Raw genomic sequence first — 12787 nt, forward strand, 5'->3', positions numbered from 1 at the left:
CAGTATTCTGGGGGTGACTTGATGGCCCTGAATTATTTAATTCAGAAGTTTCCATTTTATTAGTAGTTTCCTTTGACTCAGAACTACTCACAGGCAACAAAGTAGCCTGTTAGGAACTCGATTTTATGCTTAATACCATTCAGCAGAGATGCAGTTGAAGGAGACTCAGGAAGAAAAGAATGGAAAAGCAGAAGTCATAATAACCCTACAAGAATTTATCATCCCTGAGTCACCCTAAGCAGACTAGTTGCAGGTTTGACCTCAGAGCCTACTGCTGGGTGAGCACAGAAGATTTCATAGGTAGATTTTTCCTCATCTTCTTAGAGTAGGGTTCTGGATTATAGCTGAGGAAGTTTGATTGTATCTTTGGGAACTCCCATCCACCCATCCATCCATCCATCCTTCCATCCACCCATCCATCCGCCCATCCACCCATCCATCCATCCATCCATCCACCCATCCACCCATCCATCCATCCATCCATTCATTCATCCATTTATCAAGTGTTTACTAGTCCCATAGTAGCTCTAGCCACAGGGTTTTATTAGAGTTAGGAGGATCAAGTCCAGTTTTTATTCTTTTAGCCATTGAAGCATAGAAGGTTTCAGGATATTTTAGATGTATGGTATTTAACTCTGTGGGAATTAATCTTATTCTGCCTTTACTTTTCCATGAATCTATTCAACAATGACTTAATAGAAGAGAGCTAGGATTTGTGGTCTTATTTGTTTGATTTTTGTCTTATGGACTTGACACTTATTCCTTTCACCTAATTTGGGGATCTTTCACATATTGTTTCGGGGCATCTTTTTGACAGACTCTGACAAACTTCTTTGGGTTCCTTTCCTCCCAGACCTATTATGTCTCATCATGGGTCCATCTTCCTCTTGCTTGGGAGGGGTTTGTGTGGTCATCAGGAAGGACACCCTATCTTCTGCCTTAGCACAATTTAATCTCTCCCCCACTATTTTTTAAAAATAACATTTTATTGATAGAACGCATGCCAGGGTAATTTTCTCCCCCACCATTTTCATAGAGCTTGAGAAATTTAGGTCTGAAAGAGACCTTAGGGTCATCCAACCAAACCTCCTATTTCATCGTTGCAGTCAAATGCTTGATCTCAGTTCCCTAGTTCCTTTGTTAGTCATAATGTCTTTCAGTCATGGAGGCATCCACTTTACTCTCAACCTTCAAGAAGGAGATCTACTAGTTGAAAAGTGTTTATGAGGGATTCTCCTGTGCTTATTTTGAGTGTATAAGAAACAATTTCATCTTTTCTCTTCTTTTCAATCTAGTCTGTAACTTGATACACCTCCATAAACCTTGACAAAAGGCCAGTTTCCTGCATAGAACACTGTTTACTAGTATGGTCCTATCACCTTTTCTTTGCCATTTTCTAAAATCTTGCTTCCACTTGGGTTTGCTCATTTTTCTTTGAGAAATAGAATCCTTTGAGCTTTCTACATGGCTAAAAAACAATGGGATAGGGCAGTGAAAGGAGGTTGTAGATTCTCTTCACCATGGAGAACCTCAAGAAGAAAACAGATTATTATCTGGCCTTGGTAAATTGGGGGTGGGGGGGGTGGGGAGAGGGGAGGAGGAGAGGGTTGCTTTTCTTCTGCCTAAAGGTGAATGAGTTTGATCTCCTTAAGTATAAGAAATTTCTTCCAGCATTTTAGTTCTTGACCTTTCTCTGTAAACTGGGGTATTTGACAAAGGAAAAGGCTGGAAACAATTTTTCCAGGAATTATAGAATATTATCACAGCTCTGGACCAATATGAATATCCCTCACACCCAGAACAGGAAGCCAGTGAAAGCAGTGACTTCTTGGGGCATTAGCTGATAGTTGTATCTTGCTTAAGAGAAATTTCCATGGTGGATTGGAGGGGAAGTATCTTCAGCCTTTCTCCTTTTCTTTTTCTGATGATATCTTTTTTAGGAATAATCTCAATAATCCCAATATGAAAGAGTCATCTCTTCCATGAACTACAAGGGAACCATTATGGATATTTGGCTTGATTACTAGAAGAGTGCCTCAGGCAATAATGTATAAATTCCTTTGCCTATAGGCTTTCTCTGTGTCCTCTATTCTGAGTACCCCATTATAGGGCACTGAGATTTAGAGCTGGAAAAGACCTCAAAGCTCGTCTTTTCCAACATCCCCCTTTTATGGAAATTGAGGCCTAGAGCAATTAAATTACTTGCCCCAAGATCTCACCGGTGGTAAACATAGAATGGAGTGAATCCAAGTCTTTTGACTATGAGGGTCTATTGCAGTCTCTTTCCCTCTCCTCTAGGAAGTCCTAGGAACATCTGAGGCTCTGCCAGTTTAGAGGCCAGAGCACTACTAGAAGTCAGGCCATTGCTTTCTCTTGAGTAGTCTTGCCTCTATGGAAAACTAGTTGTTTCTCTGACCAATTCCACCTACATCTTTGCCAACTCCAGCCCCTAGGTAGGGAGAGAGAGAAAGAAAGAGGGAGGGAGGGAAGAGGGAAAGAAGAAGATGAAGACGAAGATGAAGAGGAAGAACAGGAGGAGGAGGAGGAGAAAGGCGGGGAGAGAAGAAAGGAGGCAAAAGAGAAAGAAGCAAGAGGGGGAGAGAATGAGTGGGTTGGTCTCTATGGATCCCTACTATAAGGCACCAGGGCCTTCATCTTCTATCTGATAGACAGAGTATGGCCTTTTTTTGTCCTTCAGGTGTGGAGATTGCAGACTGCCTCTAGAGAAGCATCATGGCCTAGTAAACAAAGAACTGGACTTGGAATGGGGAAAAGTTGAGTTCAAGTCCTAATTGGTGTTTTCCTGCCTATCTATAACCCTCCTTAGTGCCCTGGACAGTTAGTTCTCTAGGATTATGAGTCACAGGGAAGGTCCTGGTCTTCACTGGTAGAGGAAATTATTGTCTGTTACTTTCCTGTACAAATGAAATGAAATTACAGGTCAAAAACCTGTAACAATAAGCCAGAAGTGCAACAAACAAAAACTGTTCTGATTCTTCTGGGGCCCATTCTGGCCCCAGAACTCAGGAACTGAAGCCAAGGAGATTGTTCCCTTTGTGGGGCTGGCAGGTGACTTTGTTGGTTGCTCTCCTTTGGGTGGAGGCCGGCCCCTGGTGAGGAGGGCAGAGAAGTGGCCCAAAGGTGCCTGGGAGTGACTCGGAGGGTGACAGACATGCTGCTTTGGCACTCAGTTAGCCTCTTGTTGAACTGGGCACAAAGATCAGGGACCAGAGCACTGACAAAGCTGGGCTTGCTCCGGACACACACTCCCTCCCAACCAAGCTGTCACAACACTGATCTTTTGTTTCTGTTTTTTGTTTCGTTTCTTCTTCTAGTACACCTCCAGCATGAGAGCCAAATACCTCGCTACCAACCAACCTCGCCCTGACTCCAGCAGCGGGCATTAGACACCGATCGCAAATGTGCCAACTGCCCCCTGCCCCCCCGTGCTCCCTTGCCAAACCACTCTGCTTCCCTCCCTCCACTCCTCCTGATGCTGGCGCTGTACCTCCTGCTTCTGCTGCTCCCGGCATCTGGGACCCTGAGAGGCCAAGGACCGCCAGGGAATGAGCCCAGAGAGCGGGCAGGGGCTCCTGGGGCAGCCAAGGACTCACCTTCCAGCTGCACGAGCTGCGCAGGCCGTGGGCCCAGATTCATGTGCTTCTTCCATAAGCCAGATGGGAATATTAATAGATCAGTTTCCTACTCCTCTTCCTCTGCCTCATCCATCTCTGTCCCTTCTGCAGAAGGAAAGGATGCTTTGGAGGTCTGGGCTCTGGAGTGATTCCTAACGGTGCTTCTCTCATTCATTCTGGACCAGCTTCAAGTTAGGAGGGCTTTGAGACCGGGGCATCATTGTCCTGGTCAGGAAAACGGTCTCATGCATCCTTTTGTGACCTAAACATACATGCACTGACTCAGATGTACATGTGCTCATGCTGACCCAAGCACCCTCACTGCTCTAAATACATGTCCTTATGCTGACCAGAGAGATGCTCACTTTCACACATATTTTGCCATCAAATATAAGCTCCTCTCCCACCCATGAGGGAACTCATACACACACTTTGTCTCTGTGTATCTCTGTTTTCTGTCTCTGTCTCTCCCTCCTCCCCTGCCTCCCTTCCCCTCACTCTCCCTTCTCTCTCTCTGTCTTTCTCTCTCTGTTTCTGTTTCTCTCTCTCTCTTTTTCTGTCTCTGTCTCTCTCACTCTGTCTCTGTCTCTCTGTCTCTGTTTCTGTCTCTCTCTTTCTCTGTCTGTCTCTGTTTCTCTCTCTGTCTCTCTCACTCTGTCTCTGTCTCTATCTTTCTCTCTCTCTCTCTCTCTGTCTCTGTCTCTGTCTCTCTCTCTCTCACACACACACATACACATAATCCATGTTCCCCAGCTCCCCACTTTTAGCTTCTTGTTAGAGGCCTTACTCCAGAAAGTTAGCTCCATCTATGGGGAGGTGGCTTGTGAGTCTCAGTAAGAACCTCTACCTCCCCTGCCCCTCAAAGCCAAGGTCAGTCCCTCACTGCCTTCTCTTTTCCCTTCCCTGGTTTTCACCTTTGTCTCCGGGGCCTCTGAGACAAAAGTGTTTAAATTCTTCAACCATGTTAGAGTGAGCATCAGGTGCCTGGTGCCAAACTGAAGGCTCGGGCCCTTCACTTCCCTGGCCTTCCCCCAATCCTGGATTGCCCCTGCAGTGTCTCCTCTCCAGTGTGGTCATCCAGGATCGACCAAGAGTCGGCAGGAGCTGGCCATCCACCTTGGTGCCAAATTCCCTCTAGCAAAATACTTGCCAGCTTTTTTTTTTTGCACTAATCATATTTGTAATCTCTAGGCAGAACAGTCGAATGGTTTTCCAGAGATATGGGCCAGATGAGAGATCCTTAGAGTGTAGTGGTTGCTGCTGATCTATTTCCCTGCTCCCTCCTCTTTTTTTCACTTTTTAAAACCAGGAATAGAAGCATTGCTCTCTCAGAGATTTCTCTGGGAGACTGGGATTCAGGTCTCTGCTTTTCTAGCCTCTGTTTGCATCAGAAACAGAAAGCCAAGGACTCACGAGCCCGCTGTGAAACGGGGAATCTGTGTTTCCTTCCTCCTCCTGCTCTTCCTGCCTCTAACTACTAATCCCATGTGTCCCTGGACTCCTTGCAAATCACTGGCCTGAATGGCAGAGAGGAGCAGGACCAGGACAAATGGCATTGATAGTAGCTCAAGTCCAAGGCTCCTTGCTCCTAGAAGAGATAGTTCAGCCAGGCCGTCAGCCCTCCATGTGCGTCCCTTCCTCATCCAGAAGCATGACCCACACTGAGGTTTCCAGCATGGAGAAAGCAACAAATCTGGATACATGGAGGAAGGAGAGATTTTGGCCTTCTACTGATGGGGTAAAATTGTTTCAGCAAAGTGCTCGAGAGGAGCAGCCACAATGTTTCTTGTTCAGAGATGCTATGGGCAGTCTGCCTCCAACCAATCCTGGTCATTTCAGCCATTCTGAATGGCCTCTCTGTAGTTGCCCTGTAGACCTGAGAGAAGAGTATCCCACAAAACAGTTAAATAGGCATCTAAGTCCTTGGTTTGAAGAATGAGCGAGGGCTGGCCACTGAAGCTCTGTGTCTCAGTCTCCCTGTCTGTGAAATGGGAATGAGACATCTACCATAATGTACTTGCTGCCTCAGTGTACAGAATATTTGTGGCACATTATGATCTACTATTCTGCCTTCTCCTTTTTGCCAGAAAGCTCTCCCTTCCCTCTGTCCCAGATCCTGTCCCTCATATCATCTACCTACTTGACAAACTATTTACCAGAGATTTATATAAGGTGTCTGGACCCAAAAAGCCTAGAATAGATCCAAAGCATTAAGGCCAGGATTTAGTCATTGACCACTGAGTGGGAGGAGCTATGGGCTTTCAGGGTTGGGGACCATGCCTGAGTCCCATCTAAGAGGCCACAGGGAGCCTTAAGTAAAGTTTTGTGTAGTGAAGAGAATAAACACCAACTATAAGTTCATATGATTTGGTCCTTTCTGTGGAAGGCAGATGAAAGGATCCACATTCCTGTTTCTACTGGAAATGACCAATGCTGACATTTCCCTGGGCTGTTTTAAAACTCTTTTCTCACCTATCTGTATACCCCCATCCCTCATTATTGGTCCTTGGGGGCTTAAGAGTCATATTAGAACAGCAATTCTCAAAGTATGGTCTGGGGACCTCACAGAATCATCAAAAAAACCTTTTCATTATTCCATAATGTTTTAATTTTTAACATGGGTGACTATCCATAGATGTAACCCATATATGAACAAAAGTTTTTTGGAGGGAGACCTTAGTAATTTTTAAGAAAGTTGTAAGAGGGTCCTCAGACCTACTGGGCCTAAAAGAACAAGGGAGGATCACAATGCTGTCTCCATTTCTGACAAGAAGGAAGTTTCTAGGATGCAAAGAGATTGGCGTGGCCTGTCTAGAGAAGGCTATTAAGGGTCTTTAGTTTCATGGCAGCAACAGGAAGACAAGAGCCCCATGTGGAGCCAGGGTTTAGGTGACCAAACCCTACCAAATACCCATCACTGAGAGCTGTGACCACATGCTGTCCCCTCTTCCCCTTCACACACCCACACACCCACCTGATGACTCGAAAAAGTAGCAGGCAGGGCAGTCTCTCTCCAGAGAGATCTCAGCTCCTCAATGTACAGCACAAGACCACCTCTGGAATGGAGTCCCTGGAAACGGAGGTTGTGCTTCAGAGGCCAGAAGAGAAAAATCGGTACATCAGGGGAGAAATCAGCTTGTACCATGATGACGTGGTCCACCTCTTCTCAGACCTGCTCCAAAGTCTGTCAGGCTAGGAGGAGGTGAGCCATGGAAACAGCACAACAACCCAGAATCAGCTGGTGGTCCTCCAGCATCACTGAGAACCTCAGGGGGTATCTGGAAGGCAGATCCTTTTACTCAGCCCCTCTCTGACCTCAGACTCCTTCAGGAAAGGGACTGTGGTTTTCTAAGCCTAGCGAGGTGCCCGTTTCCCCAGGGGATGCTGCTGTAGCTCCCAGCTCCCTTCTAGCATCCCTAGCAGTGGAGTTAGGAGCAAGGCAAGAATTTCCTGTTAGTTCATCTGGACCTTTTTTTTTTTTTTAAACCACTTGTAAGCTGCTGGCCTCGCATCTGTGGGCCACAGACAGCCTCCTGAACATTATCACTAGGACATCTCGGAAGCTGCCGTCAGGAACTTCCTTCCTCTATGTGAAACATCTCTAGTTTCCTCTCCCCTTCTATCCTGCATTCTGGACATGGATGTGACTGAGCCTAGCTGTCTCTATGTCTTTTTTTTTTTTTAGAAGCACAAATATTAATTATCAGCTTTGTTTGGTATGTTTGGTTCTTTTTTCCTCATGAGCAAAAAAAAAAAAAAATGAAAAGAAAAGAAAAATGAATAAAAAAAAAGCCACCACTGATCAGACCAATCTCCCACAAAACAAGCAAAAAAAAAAAAAAAAGCAAAAAACCCTCCAGTTCAGGGAGGGATGGGGGCCTGTGGACTTTTTTCCCAAGCACATGGACATCTCCACAATGTGAATGTAAATAGCATGTCGAACTCCTGGGTCCAGTGTTCAAGACTGCATTGTACTCGTTAAAAGAAATCAAACTCCAGATTTGGCTGTGAATTTCTCGTGCTGTCTTGGGAATCTTTAACTGTAGTGTTTGTATCCTGTCTGTAATCTTTTAACTTAGTTAATTTTACTTCCCTATATGGAAAAGAAAAAAAGGGGTTCAAAGCGAAAACTCAGCACTTGGAATGGGGCTTTTGCAATACCTTACTAGCATCCTAGGCAAACAAAGTGCCTTGGGCTGCTACCTTAGATTGGTTTGAATTGTTTTTAACCCATTCTCCCCCCCCCCCCCCCACCAATGTATCCTTTGCCCCTCTCAGATCCCAACCTGACTTCTAAATATGAGTTTTCTTTATCCTAGAAATAAATGTGTCTTCCATCTGTCCCATGGAACTGATTCTATGGCCATTGCTTGGTGGGGTAAAGAGAAGTAGTTTTAGGGCTGTAACAAAGGCAAGGTGGTTGGGGCTTTCCCCCAAAGCTCTAAGATTTAGAGGGTGCCAAAAGACTATCCCAGGATCCTACCTTCCTGATGACTGCACCTCACTTGAGGTAATCTTTCCCCATATCAGAGACAAACAATGCTAGTTATGTCTATGATATTCTCAGTATCTCATTCCTTCTCCTCCTACCCAACCAGAAGGAACCAGGCAGTCACAGACTCTTCTGCTTCACTGTGGCCACCCATAGTCTTGGACTGATCCTGGTGTAATAGGAAAGGAAGCATCCCAGTTCTCCCTTTAGGTGGAAATCTTTTTATCTGATTTCAGCCCAAGAAGCAATACAAGAATGGAGAAGGGAAAGCCTGGGAGGGAATTTTGATTATCTCCATCTGGACTTTGGGAATAAAAAGTATTAATTCACATTTTCCTCCCAGTGGTCCAGCATGAGGGAAAGGAGAATCACTGAGTCATATGCAGGATGTACTTAGGAATCCTGGGCTATGAAAAGAAATAGGTCTGGTTCTGGATAAGCCCAGATTTCTTCCAGTGAGGGAGAGAGCAGGGATTTCTCTGTCCTCTCCCTTTCTCCCTAGTAACTCACTAGGCTGAGAGGAGACAGAGGTTTCCCTGTCCTTCCACTCAGTCCCTCCCTGGAGTGAATTCTGCCTTTGTCCCCCAGCTTGGCTCAGAAAGATTGTGCCCAACTCAAAGAAAAGGTTGCTTCCCAGCAAACCCACTGGCCTTACCATCCCCTAACTCACGTGTTGCTTCTTGCTCCAAAGTCTCCCCAGTGGGTGGAGGGAATGTTGCTGAATGTCCTAGACCCCAAACTGATCCTTCTTGAGTAATTGTCCAAGATCACTGGAGGATCTCCACCCTCAAACACAATTTGATTTTGTTCTGATTAAGTTCTTAGAATGAGGGAGTTTGTAGAACAACATCTCCATTGGTCTCAGCAACTGATCTTCATGACTTTGCCATAAAGGCAGAAGTCGATTGCTGTAAACAATACAGGATGCAGAAGGAGAAGGACACCATTCCTGTTCCCTTTGACTTTGAGGGCAGGGAGGTGGGAGGGTGGACAAACATCCCTGAGGACTGCCTCTTACCCATCTCACTATGCAATTCCAAAACAACATTTTCCTTCCAGACCCCAAGCCCCATCAATGGATGCCTCTCTTGACCCCAATCAGCTCCCAGGGACCCCCTCAGAGGCCAGGCCCCAAGGTCAAGGCTATAGAGAACAGCTTCTCTGACAAGAGGGTGGTAGTGGGTCTTGACTGGTCATCCTGACCTTGAGCCTTTTGTACTGATTTTGTTTTGTTGTGTTTTTAACCATAATGGTTGTATATCATACCACTTTATATGCGTTATATATAATATATAAATATGTGTTTGTTTTTTTTTTTTAAGAAAATGCTCAACTTCCTAGATTTTTTTTCCCTGCAAGTCCCTAAACTTGCCCCAACATGTTTTTAAATTGTGAGGGTTGAACTAAGGCTTGAACCTGTTCTTGTATTTTTTTTTCCTTTAACCTTGGTAGTTTCATGGATGTACTGTAGCTATTTTTTACTGGGTTTTTTGGTTGATTTCTTTTTGTTTTATTCTTTTTTCTTTTTCTTTTTTTTGGCAAATACTAAAAACAATCTCTTCAATGTAATTTCTGTGGTTTCTATTCAGCTTGGGTTTAATGTTTTAAAATAAACAAGTGAAAGAAATAAGCCGTCTCTTTTTCTTAAGTGATCTCCTTTTGCTTCTTGATGGTATAGAAGATGACTAGAGAAAGTTGAGTTAGTTTTCCCAAAAACGGAATGGATAGAAAGACCCATATCTGAATTGCGATATTTGCTTATTAGTGAACCAGATAACCTAGATCCAATCTTTTGGGCTTACATTTACACAAAGATTCAAGAAATGGTAAGATCAATTTTATTTCTACCAGTGTTTCTCACTCTGTGCCTAAGTAGATATTTGCCGTGCCTTCAGATTTTCCCAGTTGCAGAGATGACTGAATGATGAGTGAAGAATGTTAGATTTGAAATCAGGCAGACCCTGAATTCAAGGTTGCATTACATTGGCTCTCATGGTATTCCATTGCCTTTGTGTGCCTCTGCTTTTTCATTGGCAACAAGAGGTGGGGCCCAAAGATCTCTAAGATCCTTCCTAGCTCTAAACATAAATATGTATGTATTTGTGTATATATATATATGTATATATATATATATATATATATATATATGTGTATATATATATATATATATATATATATATATATATATATATATAATTTTCTTGCATCTGAATTACTACAGATAGCCTCCCCCATCCACACCCATCTCTCAGCCCCCAGGTACAATTACGGCCTTTGGATCCTGGGTGGGTTTTTTTTTTTTTTAACACCATGTCCAAAGCATTGTGAAACTAAATAAATAGATGAAAATTGTGATATAATTGTTGTAAATGGTTTTAGCAAACAGATGAGAGAAGCCAGAGAAGAAAAAAGAAATCTGGGTTGGTATGTGAAGATGAACATGTAAAAAGTTCTTCATTTCAGTGAAAACAAAGGTCCAGGGAAGGGTCCCTGAGGTCTAAAAAGGCTGGAATATTACAAGTCTCTAAAAATCATTACAGCTATGGTTACACAAGTGAGGAGCAAGGACCTCTTCGAAATTCAAAAAAGATAATCGTGGGGCAAATAAAAAGAGGTACAACATTTACACAGTACATTACACTGTCCTCTTTGCCTCTCTTATAAGAGATTAGGATATTCTAATAGGGTAGAGAGCTATTCAGGGTATTCTTAAAGTCTTGGTGCAGTTTTACATGATCAAAGCTTAAAACTTCATTAACACCTTTGGGACACTCTGTGTTTGAGTGTGCGAATGTATATATGTACGTAAGATACAATATGTAGGTGTCCCATACGTTCTGTATGTAAACAAATAAATGTGTAAACACATGCATACATGTGCTTTTATCCTATATTATGCATGTGTGTATAGTCTCTATATACTATAGTGTAAATCACATAAATATTTACATACACACATACATGTTATAGGTATATACATACACATATATTAGGCTGAAAGTTTATTGTGAAAGGATTAAAAATGGAACACTGCTTATAATGAATAAATTTAACCTTGGGGAAGTGTTGGGAAAGTGAACCTCCCTTGCAGAGATAGATTGTGGATGTGAAATGTTGCCTTTCCCATCAATTGATAACCATCTTTTAAATGTACAATATGGGCAAGACACAATAGATGTTAGTTTTGTTGAAATGCTTCCCCTCCCCCTTCTTATTCTTTGTCATGCTGTTATGTCTGCCACATCATGCTTATTCCATATTTTCAAAGAGCTTACAACCTCGAAGAAGAGTTGGGATACCTATGACCATATTTTAGAGACAGTATAGTACCAAAGAAAGGGTAATACCTCTCAGCAGTACAATCATCCACGTCTGCAAGACTTATAAAAATCCTATCCCTACCCAAAGAAGGAACTGGTTGTGTCTGAATATGGACTGAAGCATTCTCTCTCTCTCTCTCTCTCTCTCCTTCCCTCTCCCCTCTCTCTGTGTCTCTCTGTTTCTTTCTCCCTCCCTCCCCCCATCTCTGTTTCTCTATCTCTGTGTCTCTGTCTCTCCCTCCCCCCTCTATCTCTGTGTCTCTGTCTCTCCTCCCCCCTCTATCTCTGTGTCTCTGTCTCTCCCTCCCCCCTCTATCTCTGTGTCTCTGTCTCTCCCTCCCCCCTCTATCTCTGTGAATCTGTCTCTCTCTCTGTCTCTGTGTTTCTCTGTGTCTCTATCTCTCTCTCCCTCCCTCCCTCCTCTGTGTGTGTCTCTTTGTCTCTATCTCTTGTTTGTCTCTGTCTCTGTGTCTCTGTCTCTGTGTGTCTCTGTCTCTGTCTGTCTCTGTCTCTCCCTCTGTCTTTTTCTTTTAACTTAATTTTTCTTGAAGGTTTTTAAATTAGATCTATGGTTTTTTCCACAACTTTTATGGAAATGTTTTGCATAATTTCACATAGTTTTCTTAATTACAGATGGGAATAAGGGAGAGAAACTAGAATGCAAAAATTTCAAAGACTAATGTAAAAAATGTTTTGAATGTAACTGGGGAAGATATTAAATAAATATTACAAGCAATAAATATTCCATTTTTAATTCTTTCTCAATAGACTTTTTAATAAATATATGTATATATGTGTGTGAACCTATAACATATATGTGTGTACATGAACATTCACTTATACTGTAGCATAAATATTTTAATATATGTTAAATATATATTATAAAGAGTAATAGCTTTGGAGTTAAAGAACATGGGTTTAAATCTGACTTGTTTACTTAAAATAGGTCATGTGATCATGGGCAAGTCACCTAATCTCTTTCTTAATTTACAAAATGAGAGGGTTGTCTTAGATGAATTCAAAAGTCATGGTCCTCTGAACTCTGAGGCCATAGGCAAGTCATTTCCCTTCCTTTGGGGTTCAGTTTCCTCATCTGTAAAATGAAGAAGCAGGGATAGATATGTGATTTCTGTTTTCTTTTTCCAGGCCTACCAGTCTACATTCTAATTACGGAGTGACTTAGCTACAGACTTGGAATAAATAGGGTCTAGCAGTTCTACATTCTAAATATATGGAGTGATTTAGCTACAAGCTTAGAATAAATATGGCAATAATGCCAGAAGACTGGTTGACATCCTTTTCAGGGTAGACAAGAACAGAGAAAGAAATCCAGGTGTTAA

The 12787-nt window shown here is 42.9% G+C and overlaps 1 protein-coding gene across 1 annotated transcript in view; it reads left to right on the forward strand.

The window, feature by feature from the left end:
• The window catches only part of TTYH3 (tweety family member 3), a 181110-nt gene extending 177399 nt beyond the window's left edge, over positions 1 to 3711 (forward strand). Inside the window, exon 14 of the mRNA XM_052000090.1 lies at positions 3336 to 3711. Within this exon, the coding sequence (XP_051856050.1) occupies positions 3336 to 3407 (72 nt within the window). The 3' untranslated portion in view covers positions 3408 to 3711. The remainder of the gene's footprint in view (positions 1 to 3335) is intronic.
• The last annotated feature ends 9076 nt before the right edge of the window (positions 3712 to 12787 follow it).

This window comes from Antechinus flavipes, chromosome 1, assembly GCF_016432865.1.
Source record: "Antechinus flavipes isolate AdamAnt ecotype Samford, QLD, Australia chromosome 1, AdamAnt_v2, whole genome shotgun sequence".
NCBI classification, from domain to species: domain Eukaryota; kingdom Metazoa; phylum Chordata; class Mammalia; order Dasyuromorphia; family Dasyuridae; genus Antechinus; species Antechinus flavipes.